At 36.1% G+C, this 17,432-nt stretch overlaps 1 protein-coding gene across 1 annotated transcript; it reads left to right on the top strand.

The window, feature by feature from the left end:
* The first annotated feature begins 5,799 nt into the window (after positions 1 to 5,799).
* On the top strand, positions 5,800 to 16,154 carry LOC142336959 (uncharacterized). The gene is made up of 7 exons (XM_075385956.1): positions 5,800 to 6,052; positions 8,176 to 8,422; positions 11,476 to 11,573; positions 11,923 to 12,003; positions 12,425 to 12,562; positions 15,261 to 15,413; positions 16,016 to 16,154. The coding sequence occupies exons 1-7, from the start codon at positions 5,981 to 5,983 to the stop codon at positions 16,127 to 16,129; spliced, it is 903 nt and encodes a 300-aa protein (XP_075242071.1). The 5' UTR covers positions 5,800 to 5,980; the 3' UTR covers positions 16,130 to 16,154.
* The last annotated feature ends 1,278 nt before the right edge of the window (positions 16,155 to 17,432 follow it).

The following is a 17,432-nucleotide window of genomic DNA, read 5'->3' as shown; positions in this document are numbered from 1 at the left end:
TCAGATCGTTGATATATTATTTGAAAAAGGTTTTGGGCTCAGTATTCTGCCCTGTAATATATACAATAAAGAGTTTTGAGACTAACAGTCAAATGCGTCCAATAGAGCAAGTAACGTGACAGTTACGAAGTTTGGTTCTAATGCCCTCCAAACACTTTATATATGCATCACGTGTTTACAAATTATGCCTCGACAAAAATGGCATACACAACAATTTTTGTAGTTGAAACGAGGGAAATTTGTATACTATTATCAATCATTTAAATATTTTTTGATAACGCACAAGCAAATGATGTTGGTACCAATTTCTTAATATTGATCCCGTGTTTTCCATATAGTAGAAATTGCTCTGGGTGATCAAGCTATAGAGTTGCTAGTCTGTTGTTTGATTTAAAAATTTGCGTTCAAAATAAAACTTGATGATAAAAGTTGAAAGTTGACTCCATGGCACCTATGCTGGAATTTTACCTAGACGACCAACTGGTCAGTTTGAATGCTTTATATTTAGTTTAGTGTTAAACAACAAGGTTAGTATCAAATCTGTTTTCGAATTGTTCCTCTGGTATTTATTTAAAATCAACGGGATAATGATCAATTTTGACTTTAATTTCCAACTTTTTCAATAAATGAGTCAGAATCATTCCTGCCAAAAATCATTAACAACATCAGAGGGAGAATTCGTTATGCGTCATGTTTTCGAGCAGGTCCTAGTTTCATTCTTCATATTATATGCAGCATACAATAGCTCTCTGAGATTTTTGTAATATTTATTTCGATAACTAAAAACTCAGTAGAATGGAAAAAGCCTTAATCGTGTCGTAAATAATTACTACAGTACGTTCGCGAGGACCGAGTAAGGTTCATCTATCGGAACTTAAGAATAAAAGAGCCAGTTTAAGTTAAATACTGATTCTAGCCTAGGATAATTAATTATGAGAGTTCAGAAAAGCATCGAATAATTAAGGAGAAATGATAGACAATAACGAACAAAAGAAAGCAGTGATCAAAATGAAGTGACCAAAACCAAAGATTCAGCTCAGATTAACTTCAAGTTTTTTCAGGGAGTTTTCGAGGTTTAAAGTTATGTGCACATTTGGCTGATTTCCGTTGTTTTCGTTCACATTTTCCGTAATAGTTTTTCCTAATTTCTCTACAATTTTGCTAAAATATGTGAGAAATAGTAACGATAGGGTTACTGGTTTTATTTTAATATAGAGGAGGGTTGATGAACTGCTTGATCGGACTTTTTGATATGATCATTTTTCCAATTCGACTCTTAAGCTTCTGTCCAGAATTCATGGTAATAGAGACCTTAAAACATGTGTACAATCAAACTCACAAAGAAATTTCTTTTAGAAAAATATTGTACCCCGATAACTCCTCGAAAAACAAGAAATTCAAAAAGACCTCTTTAATTCCTAACTCTATTCTGGACGAGCTGAGCTTTTAATGATACCACTGACATTCCTCTCCGATGAATATATCGATCCCCCACAATTGTCTGAACAATAAAACCCATTTGAGTATATAGTTCCTTCCCCCACAAGTGGGGTCGGAACAATATTTTTAGACTTCTAACGGCTGCTAAATAGGACATTAATTTATTTAATCATTAAATCATTAATCTTATTGAAAACATTTTTCAAGAGGGAGTTTATTCAAGGGAATAACTAGCCTTATTTGACGTTGTATCAAATAAGGCTAGTTGCCTTATTTGATTTTGATGTTGTATCAATGTTGTGGTAAAACGAAGATAAGATAAACATTATCCCGCTCTAAAAAGAGAAAAAAGTATTTTAATTTAAAGTCTCTCCAATGAGAGGCAAAAAAGGTTCCAATCATTTTTTCTTTTTAAATTTATTTTGAAAATGAAAAAAATTATTTGCACTTTCCTTTCAGGAGAAAAAATTTAAGGAAAACGTGTTGAAAAGGCGGATACCTGTTCTGAAGTGACTACTTTTCTGGTATTGACGAAAAACATGACTTAAACATGCTTAATTCTCCCGCTTTTTGTGCTGGTCGACAAACTAAATTAATGGTTAAAGGATATCTTAATTGGGAAACGCGATACAAGCAAAATGTTTCTTTTTCGTCAATGATTTGCATCTCTTAAAATCTACTCAGTCAGTGTCATCATGGCCAAAGATTTTGATTTTAAAAAAGAAAAAGGGAAAGAAAAGTTAATCTGAAAGTTCAACATTACACATCAACAGTTTTGATGGTAAAAGCGCAGAAAATTGAGGGAGATGTAGGAAAACTACATTCTGACACTCTGGTCATTTTTTTTGTTAGCTGTTTCTCTACGAAGACCATTGTTTTAGTCATTTGACCACATTATGTCATCAATCCTATATTGTTTTACCTCTTTTAAGTATTTGAATAGGCATTGGTTTAAATTCCTCAAAACTTTAATTCCTAATTTCTACAAAAATTCCTTTCGCCTATTATCCTACTCCCCCTGTAAATGAACATATAACTTTCAAAAATTTGTTGAGATAATAAAAGCTTGATATAGAATGACTTGAAGTAGTTTATGTTTTAGCTTGTGATAAAGAAGTTTCTGTTTTCTTTAAACTAAAACACGAGTAAGGACGTTGAGCGCCGTTTTGGAGTTGGTACTGACAGCAAATGTATCAATATGCAAATCATTAATATAATGAACGACACTACGGGAATGAGACATACGGCAATTCAGATCGTTGATATATTATTTGAAAAAGGTTTTGGGCTCAGTATTCTGCCCTGTAAGATATACAATAAAGAGTTTTGAGACTAACAGTCAAATGCGTCCAATAGAGCAAGTAACGTGACAGTTACGAAGTTTGGTTCTAATGCCCTCCAAACAATTTATTTACGCATCACGTGTTTACAAATTATGCCTCGACAAAAATGGCATACACAACAATTTTTGTAGTTGAAACAAAGGAAATTTGTATACTATTATCAATCATTTAAATATTTTTTGATAACGCACAAGCAAATGATGTTGGTACCAATTTCTTAATATTGATCCCGTGTTTTCCATATAGTAGAAATTGCTCTGGGTGATCAAGCTATAGAGTTGCTAGTCTGTTGTTTGATATAAAAATTTGCGTTCAAAGTAAAACTCGATGACAAAAGTTGAAAGTTGACTCCATGGCACCTATGCTGGAATTTTACCTAGACGACCAACTGGTCAGTTTGATTGCTTTATATTTAGTTTAGTGTTAAACAACAAGGTTAGTATCAAATCTGTTTTCGAATTGTTCCTCTGGTATTTATTTAAAATCAACGGGATAATGATCGATTTTGACTTTAATTTCCAACTTTTTCAATAAATGAGTCAGAATCATTCCTGCCAAAAATCATTAACAACATCAGAGGGAGAATTCGTTATGCGTCATGTTTTCGAGCAGGTCCTAGTTTCATTCTTCATATTATTTGCAGCATACAATAGCTCTCTGAGATTTTTGTAATATTTATTTCGATAACTGAAAACTCAGTAGAATGGAAAAAGCCTTAATCGTGTCGTAAATAATTACTACAGTACGTTCGCGAGGACCGAGTAAGGTTCATCTATCGGAATTTAAGAATAAAAGAGCCAGTTTAACTTAAATACTGATTCTAGCCTAGGATAATTAATTATGAGAATTCAGAAAAGCATCGAATAATTAAGGAGAAATATGATAGACAAAAACGAACAAAAGAAAGCAGTGATCAATATGAAGTGACCAAAAACAAAGATTCAGCTCAGATTAACTTTCTGGTTTTTTCAGGGAGTTTTCGAGGTTTAAAGTTATGTGCACATTTGACTGATTTCCGTTGTTTCTGTTCACATTTTCCGTAACAGTTTTTCTTAATTTCTCTACAATTTTGCTAAAATATGCGAGAATTAGTTACGATAGGGTTACTGGTTTTACTTTAATATAGAGGAGGTTTGATGAGCTGCTTCATCGGACTTTTTGATATGATCAGTTTTCCAATTCGACTCTTAAGCTTCTGTCCAGAATTCATGGTAATAGAGACCTTAAAACATGTGTACAATCAAACGAGAGCTATATTTACCTCCGCTTCGTAAAAAAAAGAGTTTTGTGAAAAAGAACTTTGCGGTTTTCCGATAAATTAAATCGATATTTATGCAAAATGTAACATTACAGACGAGACAACATTAACATCATTGTTTAATTATTTACAAATGTAGCCCAATAAAACTGTATTATGTTTTTAGAGAAAAACTCAAGCTTATAATGACTTCGACAAAGTATTTTTGTAAACTTTAATAAGTTGTTGAGATTTGCCGGAATTTGTTGTTCTTTTTGTACGCTTCTGACTATTCCACATTAGTCAAAAGTCCAGTTATCCTGCGACAAAATCATAATTAAACTTTTCTATCACTTTGAGTTGAGATTTAAGGGTTCTAATGACTTTGAATATATTCGCCGCAAAAATTTAGTGAAATGTGGAGCTTTGTCACCTTTTACTCTTACTTTTGCTAATTTTCCGCTGAGTCGCCTTAGTGACAGCTCACATCGTCTTTCAAGAGACACCAAAGTTTTTTTTCAAATCTGATATTTGGATATCTGTCGGTAATTGAGTTTCATTTTAGCGTATTGTCAGTTTATCACAATAATGAAAATACTCATCCACCTTGAGATGAGACGTAATATATAATCTGTTTAATCAAAGTTCAGTTTAATCGGTTTGGAAATTGTTTTCCTGCCAATTTTAATTGAGTTATTGATTTGGCCTGTGCTTAATGTTCTATTTGTACTCGTGTGGCTTATTTTGATTAAAGAAAGATGGCAAAGGCTTCCAGTGGAAGTATATGTGAACCGTTTTAAAGCCTGCTGCTGATAGCTAATGTTTTTTATGAATTTAAATGTATTCGTTTTCAAATATATCAATAGTCTCTTTACTGGCACGTCTAGGCCACTTTCTTGAGAATCAAATATTATTGTCGAATTTCATTTGATGTCTTAACCGACTTTTTATGACTTTGCCAATAGGTGTTTTAGTTTTTTCTAAAAAATGTAAGTGATTGATACTGCTCAATCTTTGTGGCACTTGGCACTTTTTATTGTCTTTGCACACTTTTGCTTGTAATACCTAGTCTCATTAAGGACATGCTCTATCTGCTTTCTCGTGGAGCACAAATTATTTGTTTTCTATAGGTTTTGTTTGACGCTATTTTAATTTTGTTACTAAATGTTTTTTAATTTAATAGATAGAGTATTTTGGGCGTTTTTAGTGTTTTTTGGTGTTTCCATCCAGAAGTTTCCTCCATATGTCAACAATTAAGTCAGAGATATGTTTGATCGGTGTCGGAATATTATGTGCGAACGCACATTATCGAGCTTCCTTGTTCGCTAGAGATTAAAACGCATCTCAAACGAAATAGTATCTCTCACCAATTAATGGAAAAATTCTAGAGCAACAAATGGTTTCAAACAAAACGTTTTCTGGAAACTAAAATGAAAATTAAACTAGCAAAAAATAGAGAAGACATGGAATTTTTAATTTAAAATTTACTTGAGAGAGTTGCTGTTGAATACTCTGATTTTCTCAATGATTTCACGGCATCTATATATTAAAAACTCATTCACCATCAGATCGGTAAAATTATAAGATTAAAAGAATATTCAAAGAATATTATGTCTAGTCAAAAGTGAATTTGATCCACTCCTCGCTCCATTCCATTGATTCAACAGGAATATTTCCTCCAGCCTTCGAACAACACAAACAAAGTTGGCCGCACGTGCAAGCAGCAACTACAGGCATGCATTATTTTTGTTCTTTTGAGCTGGCTATTTAATAATTCATTCATATTCTGTATAAAATTTTAATCTTGTTTTTCTGTCATCTACTTCTATCGCATCTACAGCTATTTGTTATCGGCTCAGTATTTTCAACTGGATTGAGCAAACTGAGCACTGTTTCAATTATGATTTGTTCTTTACTGCTGTCGTAATTTATCATTATATTACATTTTTTTAAAATCAAAATGGAGGCTGCAAAAAGTCCACCGGAGTTTGAACCCATAAATTTTGATCATTTTTGGGGTCATTCCCATCACGTGAGCATATTTCTGTGATTTTTGCTCTTTAAAGCTCTTTTCGCTGATAAATTCATATAAATCTTAACAAATCTTACACCTCAAAACTTTCGTGAGTACTAATTTTCTATCGCGATTCACTATTTTTCTCCTCAAAGTTTTCTGTGTTTATTAAACCGATCCAAAAAGATAAAAGCACAGCTTCATGGAAAGTTTAGTTACCTGCATAAACTGTTGTAGACTGAAACTTATTAAGACGTTAGTTCACTCGTAAACCGTTCAGAAAAATGCAAAAATTTGCACAAATAATTTTGAAATCAGTCTATAAATTGCGACAAATCTTGTAAAAAAATGAATGCGTGTTTAGCAGCAAGAAATACAATAAAAAACAAAATATTAATTTGAAGCATTTTGTAACTATTCGATTTCTCATTAGTACAAAGAATCCCGGGTCGAATGCCCTCCCTAAAGTCCTCCCATTTTGAGTGAGGGGGTAAATTGTCCAGAGGGGGTAAAATTATGTAAGAGTTGGGCTGCCAAGGGGGAAAATGATGTAAGAGTGAGGGGGTAATATATTCAGAGGGGGTAAAATGATGTAAGAGTTGGGCTGCCAAGGGGGTAAAATGGTGCAAGAGTGAGGGAGTAATTTGTTCAGAGGGGGTAAAATGATGTAAGAGTTGGGTTGCCAAGGGGGGTAAAATGGTTTAAGAGTGAGAGGGTAATTTGTTCTGAGGGGGTAAAAAGATGTAAGAGTGAGGGGCTAATTTGTTGAGAGGGGACAATTCTAACAAGTATTATTCATATATATTGACCATCAAGAATTGGACAAGCGTTGATGGTCTGGAGGTTAAGGCGACGCAGATGAGGGTACAGAGGTTGTGGGTGCAAAACTGGCAGTCTTCAGCTATGGGAGCTAAAACAATGTAAGCTTGAGGGGGTAAAATGATGTAAGAGTTGGGCTGCCAAGGGGGTAAAATGATGTAAGAAAGGGGCTGCAAAGGGAGGATTTTTTTGGAAAATGCAGCTTAAAACTCTTACGTCTTTTTGGGCTGCATTGGGCTTCCATTGGGGTTAAAATGGTGTAAGAGGGAGGGGTTAAAGGACAAATTTCTCCATTACCCCGAACTATTACATCGTTTTACCCCCTTGACAGACCAAAAAATGTAAGAGTGGGGGGTTAATTTGTCTTTTATCCCCTCACTCTTACACCATTTTACCCCCGTTGGAAGCCCAATGCAGCTCAAAAAGATGTGAGAGTTTTGAGCTGCATTTTCCTAAAAAAAATCCTCCCATTGCAACCCCACTCTTACGTCACTTTGAGCGGAAAAATTCAACCCGAGATAGTTTTGCACTCTCAATTAATTCAAACATAATAAAAAATGCGAAAAATAAAGGCTGTTTTTTTTTAAAAATGTGCCCTGTAGCAACTTTTTGACATTATGCTAGCTGTAAATCTACTTCAGATTGGCAGCAAAAAATTTTTACCTTGATATTAAAAATTCCTTTGAGAATGATTTGAAAATAGAGATCAGATCTTTACCGTTTGTGCCCCCCCCCCCCCCCGGATATTTGCCGTTTGTGCCCCCGGAACGGTGAAGATCCAATCAGCAAAATTGATCTTTCTACTAATGGGAAACCGAAGAATTACATGTTTTGCAGCGTTATGTTTTTCCAAACGAGAAAAACAAAACGCATGAATTTTTCCGAATCTGGTCTCTAAATGCAATATTTTAGCATCTATTCTAAAAAGATCAAAATTAGACAGTGATTTAGACAAAAAGCAAAGTTGCATTTAGGTTATATTCCAAAACCATTTAGCACCTTCGCTGCATTACATATACAAGGTGACTGCATTTGTTCTCATTTGCTCTCTTTAACCATTTTAGTGCTCAGTTATCAGTGTCACCTAGACTAAATTTCTGTTGAAAAAATTCCAAAAACTCAATCTCAGTTTTTCGGTTAAGCGTACGTTTTTTTATGAACCATTTTCGAGATTGTGCGTTCTCGTTAAAATTTCAATCATTTTTTTGCGACAACTAACTCTTGCTAAATTTTTAGTTTTAAAATGAGCAATTTTTGAAAACAAAAAACAAAAAATGGAAAATTCAAATCAGCCAAAATGATTGTATATTTGTAATTTGAAGGTGACAGCTCTCCTGGTGTTTAATAGTGGCTCACACGTGATCACTGGCTGTGCAGATGGTGTGGTGAGGATGTTTGAAAAGGAGCAACCTCACACTATGGTTGCCACTCTCAAGTGTCACCTGGATGGTCAACAGGTCAACTGCCTCGCCTCCTCCGAGAACGACTCTTTGATCGCCTCTGCTGGTCATGATCGTGCAATAAACCTCATTCAACTGCCTCAACTCACTCTAGTCAAATCTTTTAAAGGTGATGGAAATTCTACCGAGGCTGAGCAATTCGATAAAAACGATCAAAATATCGAAAAAAAATTGAATGGAACGTAGAAAAACAAAGATGATTGACCAAAATTTGAGTCGAAATTCTGATTTGAAGAAGATTTATCTTCTTGAAACCGTCTTTCAAGTTCTTTTTGATAAGAAATTGTTCAAAAAAGAGATTCCGTATCGCAAGTGTGGACATGAAATTCTGACAGGGCTTGTGATACCTGATGGTATATTTATTCATTTTATTTAATCATTGCAGTAAAATTTATTTGATGCCTTAAATTAGTTCAATTACTTTCACCTTCATTAATTTGTTCAATTTGTTTACCTTATCATTTCATTCCGTTATCTGATAGTTTCCCGCTTCGTGATCAGACATGTCTGATCACGTATTCACGTTGTGCCGAAGTGGCTCCAATCTGTTTAATTCATTCCTCTCAATTTATGCAATTCAATTCAGTTTGCAAAACTGTCTCTTGTCTCTTGCGTATGCATAGACGAGAAGGTAGCTATCCCCAACGTACTTCGCGAAGCACTCACAGATGATATTCATGCCAGTCATCCAGGTACATGGGGCATGATCTGTATGGCAACACATTGCTGGTGGCCTTACATGCATCGGGAGCTAATAGTCAAGGCCACTGAGTGCAAACCGTGCACAGTAATTGGTAAGAATCTAAAATCCGTAATTCCCGCTAAACAAGTTACTCCTCATATACCATGTGTTGAACCTAATCAGGAAATTCAAATCGATTTTGGGGGACCAATTTTTGATGAAAAGAACAATGAAGTATATTTTTTGGCAGCAATCAATCGTTTTTCTAAATATCCAACTGCATATATGTATGAAAAAGCTAATGGACCAAATATTCTAAAATTTTTGGACATGTACATCGAAACTCACGGAATTCCAAGATCTATCCGTTTAGACCAAGCTAAATGTTTAATTGGACATCAAGTAAAGACTTTTTGCAATAAAAACCACATTGATATTATTGAAGCGCCTGTAAATGATCACCGTGCTATTGGGTTAGTGGAACGATTAATTCAAACAATTAAGAATAGACTCGCATGTATCAAAGAAGAGAAATTAGCTGCACACGCCTTTCATGTAAAGCATGCATTAAAGATAATCATTCACCAATTGCGAATATGTAAACAAAGAACAACAAAGATCTCGCCCTTCGAAGCACATTTTGGGGGAAAACCTAATACCCCGCTAAGCGTGATTGCAACTTAACCGAATTTGATGAATTTGTCGTATAAGGGTATCATAAATCACTATTTAGACGAAGAAACAGTGATGCCGGAGGAAATACTGCCCGATGACAAATGGATAAGTGGATACAGAAGCGACATAGAAGTTGAAAAGGGCATGACACGCGCCACAACGGAAGCGAGCGCAAGAAAGAGGGCGAGCACGGATGGCGAATCCAGATTTCTAAAAACAAAAGCAATCCGCCCCATTCCCCTAAAAGAACGATCCGTAGAGCTAAACTTGGCTCGAAAAATCAACGGCAAAAGACGATCCAAGAAGAAACTTGAAGGCCTCTATGAAGTTCTCGCCCCAGGATCACACATCTTAAAAGTAAGCCCGACTACATCGACCATCAGGGAGCCGGGCAAACAAATTGTTACCGTCCGCAATAGCGATATTCCAAATTCGGCACCCATCAGGAGAGACAGACTCCATTAAGAGTATATGCCGACAGACGCGGGCCACGTGCTGGGGAGAAGGTCGTTGAAGAGCTGATCCACAGCCATATTAAAGAGTTCACTCGAAAGCAAAAGGGTGACAAAAAGATGAAACATAGGAAGAGAGAGCCAGGCAGCGGAGTCTCTTCACAGCGCTCAAACATTTCTCGCGCAATGCGGGGGCGCGTCCCAAAATTGCCAAACTTCGCTGCAATCCGAAACGCTCAACCTCCACTCGAGATCAGCGAACCGCCTACAAATGCGCCCACTGATCCACCCGCAACATCATCTTCAACACGATCCTCTGACCGTAATAGGCGAAGCCCGTCATATTACGGTTTTGAAACGTCATCTCCAGGATCAGACATCCTACCACCGCCTAAACGACCCCGACGAGCGGGTGATGTCGAAAATTTTGCACCACCTGTCACCGTTGTCGAATCGGTGCAACAAATCTTGGAAATACAACCGGAAGAGCAAAACGTGTCACCACAGATTGGTTCTGTCTCGCCTCCCGCGGTACGAAATGTACCTTTGCTAGAAACGGACACCCCGACATTGGCTAGATCTATGACTGCTCTCGATGCAGAAGAACAAGATTACGAAAATGACGATTGGACCTTGTAAAACTCAAAAAACTGAAAAGACATTTTATATTGTATTAATCATCGTATTTTTAGTTATGATAACCAGCAAATATATTGATATTATCTATTTAACCGGGGACCTTGTATTAATTTGTAAATATTGTTATTATTAATTATATCTAAAAAATTGTATATTACAATTTTTCTTGCTGCTGCGAAGGGTATGTGATACCTGATGGTATATTTATTCATTTTATTTAATCATTGCAGTAAAATTTATTTGATGCCTTAAATTAGTTCAATTACTTTCACCTTCATTAATTTGTTCAATTTGTTTACCTTATCATTTCATTCCGTTGTCTGATAGTTTCCCGCTTCGTGATCAGACATGTCTGATCACGTATTCACGTTGTGCCCAAGTGGCTCCAATCTGTTTAATTCATTCCTCTCAATTTATGCAATTCAATTCAGTTTGCAAAACTGTCTCTTGTTCTCCCGCTCCGCAAGTAAGCGAAACAAAAGTTAAAGTAGATCTCGCTCCGCGAATCACTCATAAACATTCTGTCTGCATACTCGCAACGCGAATCACCACAGCAAAATAATAAAGTACGACAGGGCTAATTAACCAGACACGGATATAGCATATCTTGAAAAATGGTATTCATAATTTGCAGGCGCGATTGCTTTGAAAGTTGAGCACGTGTAAGTTGCCATTGAGCATGAAGTAGAAGGGATTGATTTTTGCTGTTCAAAGGTCATCGTAAGCAGATAACAGATGTGAAGATGTCAAGAGATGTGAAACTGTTGTGTTCTGTCGGGTGGGACAGACGAATCAACTTCTTCGATATCAAAGTAAACAAAGATAGTCACAAGAATATGCTATTTTTTTCCGATTTCACATGTTAATCATAGTCACCAAATTAACTATCGTTGGTTATGTTGTGTGTTCAAGGTCATTAATGTTCCATGCGGCCACGAAGGATGGAAACTTATCTAATGAGTTTCCAAAAACGCGGTTAAACTTGTTTGTGGGAAAACTTTCCCTGAATTAAAGGTTTTAAAAATTATTTTTTGCCTTTTCTCTGTAGGATACCTGTCAGCCAGTGGCTATACCAAATCCCTGCTATCTCAAATAGCATTGGAAGTGTGGAGTATCAATAATGCCTCAGATTAAGTGATTTTTTTTCCATTTCTTTTTCAGAAACTGAGAAAGATACTGACACTTACAATAGAAGGGACTCCTTTCAGCTGTTGCGCTTTCTCATACAAAAACCACATGATTGTAAGTAAATGATGCAGTTTTTAAAATTATGTACTAATGCAAATGAAGGGATCCGAGGCAACGATGAAATAATAGACAAATCAAACAATGGACTATATGTCCAAGAGTTTGAATTTTTTTGCATTTATGTCACTTGCAGGTTGTCACTTTTACATTGCTGACAAATTATGAAAAGCACTCATCTAACAAGACGTCTTGACAAAGCTTCTTCACCAATTTGTTTTCACGAGTAATTAAGACTGGAGCTTTAACAAAAAAAAATGAAAAATAAAAACAGCATTGTATCAACATTGTTGCTCAACATTACATACCCACCACTGAGAACTTTATTTAACGGAAGCAAACAAAAAATAACTCGAATTCTTATTCCTCGGGAAAAACAGAGACAGAAAACAAGTTATCTTACAGTGTTGTGTAATAGGCGGTAGGATCGTGGGGTGGGTCTGTGAAGGTGTTCCCGTTGAACAAACTGCCCAAAATGACAGAGGAGCATGCAATAACTCTCAATGACCATACCTCCAAAATAACATCCATTGCATTCTCAAGAGCAGGCATGATGGTTAGTACATTTCGCCTCTAAATGGCTCTTCCAAAAAAATTTAACAATCTTTATCTTTATTATCCTTGAAAATACTCGTTTCTACAAAGCTACGAGAATGAGTAACTTTGCCTGGATACTGACAAATTAGGAACAGACATTTTGAGCACAAGGGAACATAAAGTGAAGCTCCCGTGTCGTAGTGTCAATGCTAAAAATCGCTTTAAAAATGAAAGAATTGCGGTGAATGCGGTGAAAGATTTAGGAATTGCAATTTCGAGCGTTGAATGCGGTGAATTAAAAGAATTCACCGCTAAGAATTCCGAGTAGTACGAAAATTCACCGCTAAATTACCAAATATCTTCACCGCAAAAAATATTGCAAAAAAGATGTAAGAATTGCGGAGCACGCATTGAGAGCGGTGAAAAAAAATTCACCGCTAAAAATCCCAAAACTTACACAAATTCACCGCTAATATTACTCGTTAGTTCAACCGCAAAAAAGATTGCAACAAAGATGTAAGAATAGCGGTAAGAGCGTTGAGAGTGGTGAAAAGAAAAATCATTGCAAAAAATTCAAACAAGACAAAGCTTCAACGCTAAGTTATCACAATCCTATTTTGACTCAAATCTTTAATGAACCTATTTTTATTTTTGAGGTGAATGCGTTGAAAGCGTGTAACAAATTTTCACCAATTTTAGAGCAAAATTCACCGAAATGCGTATATAGCTACAGTGGTGGTAGCAAGGGTCGTTTATTAAACAAAATTGACTTTCTATTTATGATTTCTGTTTCGTACTCGTATCTTGCCATTTTTTAAAGTATTTCTGTAACAGCCATCAGACAGATGGAATCTTTTTTAACTTTTAAAAGCATTTTTCTAGTAAAACAACGTACATTATTAACAAAAAAATCATGAAAGGTTACGGAAATGTAAAAAAAAATAACACTCATAAGAATTGGATTAAGAAGTTGTTACATGCAAGAGGTGAAAACCCGTGTGCGGCAGTTTCTTCTTTGTTTGATTTCCGGTTATTGTAAGAAAAATAAAAACTAGCTGACCGCTATTAATTGACTTGAACTTTCTTGTCACTTTCGTCTTTCTCTAGCAAGTGATTTAATCTCTTTTAAAAGTAAATAAACGTTTACTTTTAAAAAGGGGTTGCTAGGGTTGCCCCGTTTTTCAATGATACAATGACTTGACGTCAATGCAAACAAAAAATCTGTTATTATCTGTATTTTGTCTTGAGCCAACATAGCGTTTCTTTAATTCCTGTTAGGTCCTATAAGTGCACAAAAATGGCCCAACTTTTATAATTTTCGTTAGTTCCTGGTCATATTTTGATCAAGTTAATGCTTCCGTTTGTTCTTTTTGGTAGGCCCTGAGTTCCTAGACACTTCAAGTGTCAATTTTCGCCTATTTTTTTAGAACATTATCAACGATTTTTTTAACATAAAAACTGGTATATACTCTGATTCTTGCGGCGGTATTGGACCATCAATCTAAATATTTGTTTAAATCCTGGCAGTACATAGCATGCTTCACTTGAAGGTTTACGGTCGGCTTTTAGCGATGAATTTTTGTAAGAATCGCAGTTTTTAGCAATGAAATTTTTATTTTCGTTGCAATAACCGAAGTTTATACAAAGAAGAAACTGCCGCACACGGGATCGAACATCTCACCTCTTGCATGTAACCACTTCTTATTCCAATTCTTATGAGTGTAAGTTTTTTGACATTTTCGTAACCTTTCATGAATTTTTTCTGAATTATGTACGTTGTTTTACTAAAGAAAAGCTTTTAAAAGTTAAAAAATATTCCATCTGTCTGGTGGTTGTTACAAAAATATTTTTAAAAATGGCAAGATAAGAGTACTAAACAGAAATCATAATTAGAAAATCAATTTTGTTCAAAAACGGCCCTTGCTACCACTACTGCAGCTATATACCAAAAAGTGACAAAAAAGTAACATCAAAGTTACAGTCAGTTAATACCTGGTTGCAAAACCGACAATTCAACAATTAAGGGGTCTTGAAAAGTCATTGAATAACAATTAAAATACAGAAAACTTTAATTGGACAGTTCAAGCCACAGTACAGGTTCCCAAATCTACTTAAATTTCAGTTACACGTTATGCCGTGTTACCACCAGACATTTGAGTAAAATTTTTTGGAGAAAGATGCCTTGTTATGCTAATATTCATTGGACTTCCGTACTGACGACCCAAATTGCTAGCGATTCTTATCCCAAGTCAAACCCCCCCATCATTTGATCTCATGATCACATCTGCTAGTCAAATCTCTTTAATCTTCAAGTATTAGGATAAAGGTGAAGATCAAATTGCAAATCAATGCCATATTCTTCTTTGCAAAAAATATGGACGCTCAATATCTTCTTCGAAACCCCAATTGTGCTTGATTGTCATGATGTAGCTTCCGAGGCTTAGCGGTGACCTCTGCGCCATATACACATAGGCTAATCATAAATAGATGCTAGCAGAGACTTTACCGAAAAGCCCCTTGATAGACTCAAGCACACACACATATATATATTGATTGATTGATTGATTAACTATCGATTTCATTAGCTGTTGAGCAAGTTGTTGATGTGTAATTCATACGTGTTTTAATACTCTCGTCTTTAGTCAGGAAAAAAACCCAACTAAGAAAAATATAAAGTTCAATTGTTTATATCAACACCTTCTTTTACAACGATACAGGCCACTGGTTCCTACGATGGACAGGTGTTCATCTATCACTATAGAGGTTTCTACACTCTCTTCTCCTTCTGTCCAGACGGGGGATGGGTCAGGAGCATGGCATTCTCCCCCGACAGTCTCCTCCTAGCCACACTCACCGATGCAGACTACATGGTTAGCTCAGTAGATAGGTTACTCGGATCATTATACCGAAGAAATGAGTACTGCATTGTAGTATTCCATGTCTGAATCTTTAAACCATGCCCATATTATGATCATATCGCTTTTTTGAAATGGACCGAACCAATGTAGAGGAAATTCAGCGGTCTGATCGTTTCTTAATGCCAGCTGCAATCCAGCTCTTGTTTCGTGGCCTTTAAATCCGCAGCAAACACTATCAGCCAGAAAGATGCAGTGCATGAATTAACAAACAAAATTAAAAGCTTTGAAGGAGAGAAATTGAGCTCTTCGTCAGCCATGAGTGGATAAACATCTACTAGATAGGTTACGGCGTAACCCCCCCCCCCCCCCCCCCCCCCCCCCTCCCACCGGTACACATTTTATTCTGAGCCTCGAGCATGCTTCCGCCAGTAATATTCGGCGATAGAATATTTCTTATCGAGGCCCTCACTTGTACATTCAAAAGCACCTCATAACCAACGTCAAATGCGCTGTATTCATAATCATCTGAGTATGAACGAACTCCGCCCGCTATTGACCTGTGAATAACATGCATCATACAAATAATATTATATTAAAGCATTTTCTGTTTCCAGGTCAAGTGCTGGGATTCAGTAACGCAAGAACTGGAATTCTGCTATCAAGTAAGTCCATGTTTAAAAGAGTATTTTGTTTGCGGTGGCCGACGTATTGGCCGACAGGGCGTTTAGCCGACAACCAAAAATGAGAAATTTAACCGACAATTTAAGTAAAATGAGCAATGAAACTTATTCTGAAGCTGTGATTGGCCAATTTAAAAACACTATTTCGTAAGAGGACAAATATACCGCAGTTTTTTCATCAACTAGTGTAACGAAGGTCTATCCGTGGTCGGACCGTATTTTACCGCATCTGGCCATGCCTCGCGGGCCATGGCCGTGCCTCAGCGGCCCATGGGACTTGATATGAATCTATCACAACCGAACTACTGATTTATCGACCAATGAGCAATTATGGACCAATGAGCAATGACTTCTATGACCAATTATGATAAAACTGTCGGCTAAATTTCTCATTTTCCGTTGTCGGCTAAACGCCCTGTCGGCCAATTTTCCTAGCACTTTTGTTTGCATCAAATTACGTGTTTATAAATATTGAAAACCTCCGAAATGTGCTCTCCACTTGACCAATCCCATGCATTTCAGAGTTTCCTAGACATCCCAATCAAAGTAAGGTAGCCATCACTGAACACATACCAGAAACTAATTCACATTTTTTAGTATGCTACATCTGTCTCAAGCTATAGAATAGTTGATAGGATACAGTAACTACTCTTTGTTGTCAATAAGTACCAACAAACAGCACAATGCTTTCCTATTGAGGGCCGTTGTATGAATATTGGCGACACTAAGCTAAAATTTTTGTAATCAAAACATAACACAATTTTGCTCGTTTAGATGATAGCAGCTCCCCTTGCTTCGAGCTCATGATAGTGACATTTTTTCTCACTGATTTCCAATTTAAGATGTAAATATATGGTCAAGAAAAAGAGCAAAAGTTGAGAGTTCGGCGCCCAATCAAACTTTTAACAAATGCTTTATTACTCCGCTGTATTACTCTCTATATTAGTTAGTACACAAGTGCAATTTTTTTATATTCCCTGACTGGTTTCATAATCAGAAAATTATTCTTTCTTTGATTAACCAAAGACACATTTTTTCCCAAGAAGTTTTATGAAAGCTGTAGGGTTTCAAACGTGATCAGATACATGTTGTCAAAGCATTTTTTGCTGATTTTCTTAGAAATTTATGCTGAAATTTATAAAAAAAATACGTAAAATTTCAGTGCCGTCAAGATCGAGCTACTGAGACAATGCGAGGTTTTTGGAGCAAATAAATTTCTTAAGGGAAAATGACGCGGTTCTTTTCGCTGGAACAATAAAAAACAAATCATCTTAGATTTATACCCCGACGAATGGTCGTTTTCCATTTTTCACACAGCAACAACATCAGTGCAGACAAAATCAAAGGCACA

This window comes from Convolutriloba macropyga, chromosome 3 (genome assembly GCF_964194025.1).
Source record: "Convolutriloba macropyga chromosome 3, txConMacr16.3, whole genome shotgun sequence".
In the NCBI taxonomy this organism is placed as follows: Eukaryota; Metazoa; Xenacoelomorpha; order Acoela; family Convolutidae; genus Convolutriloba; species Convolutriloba macropyga.
This window is presented reverse-complemented; position numbering and strand designations above follow the sequence as displayed.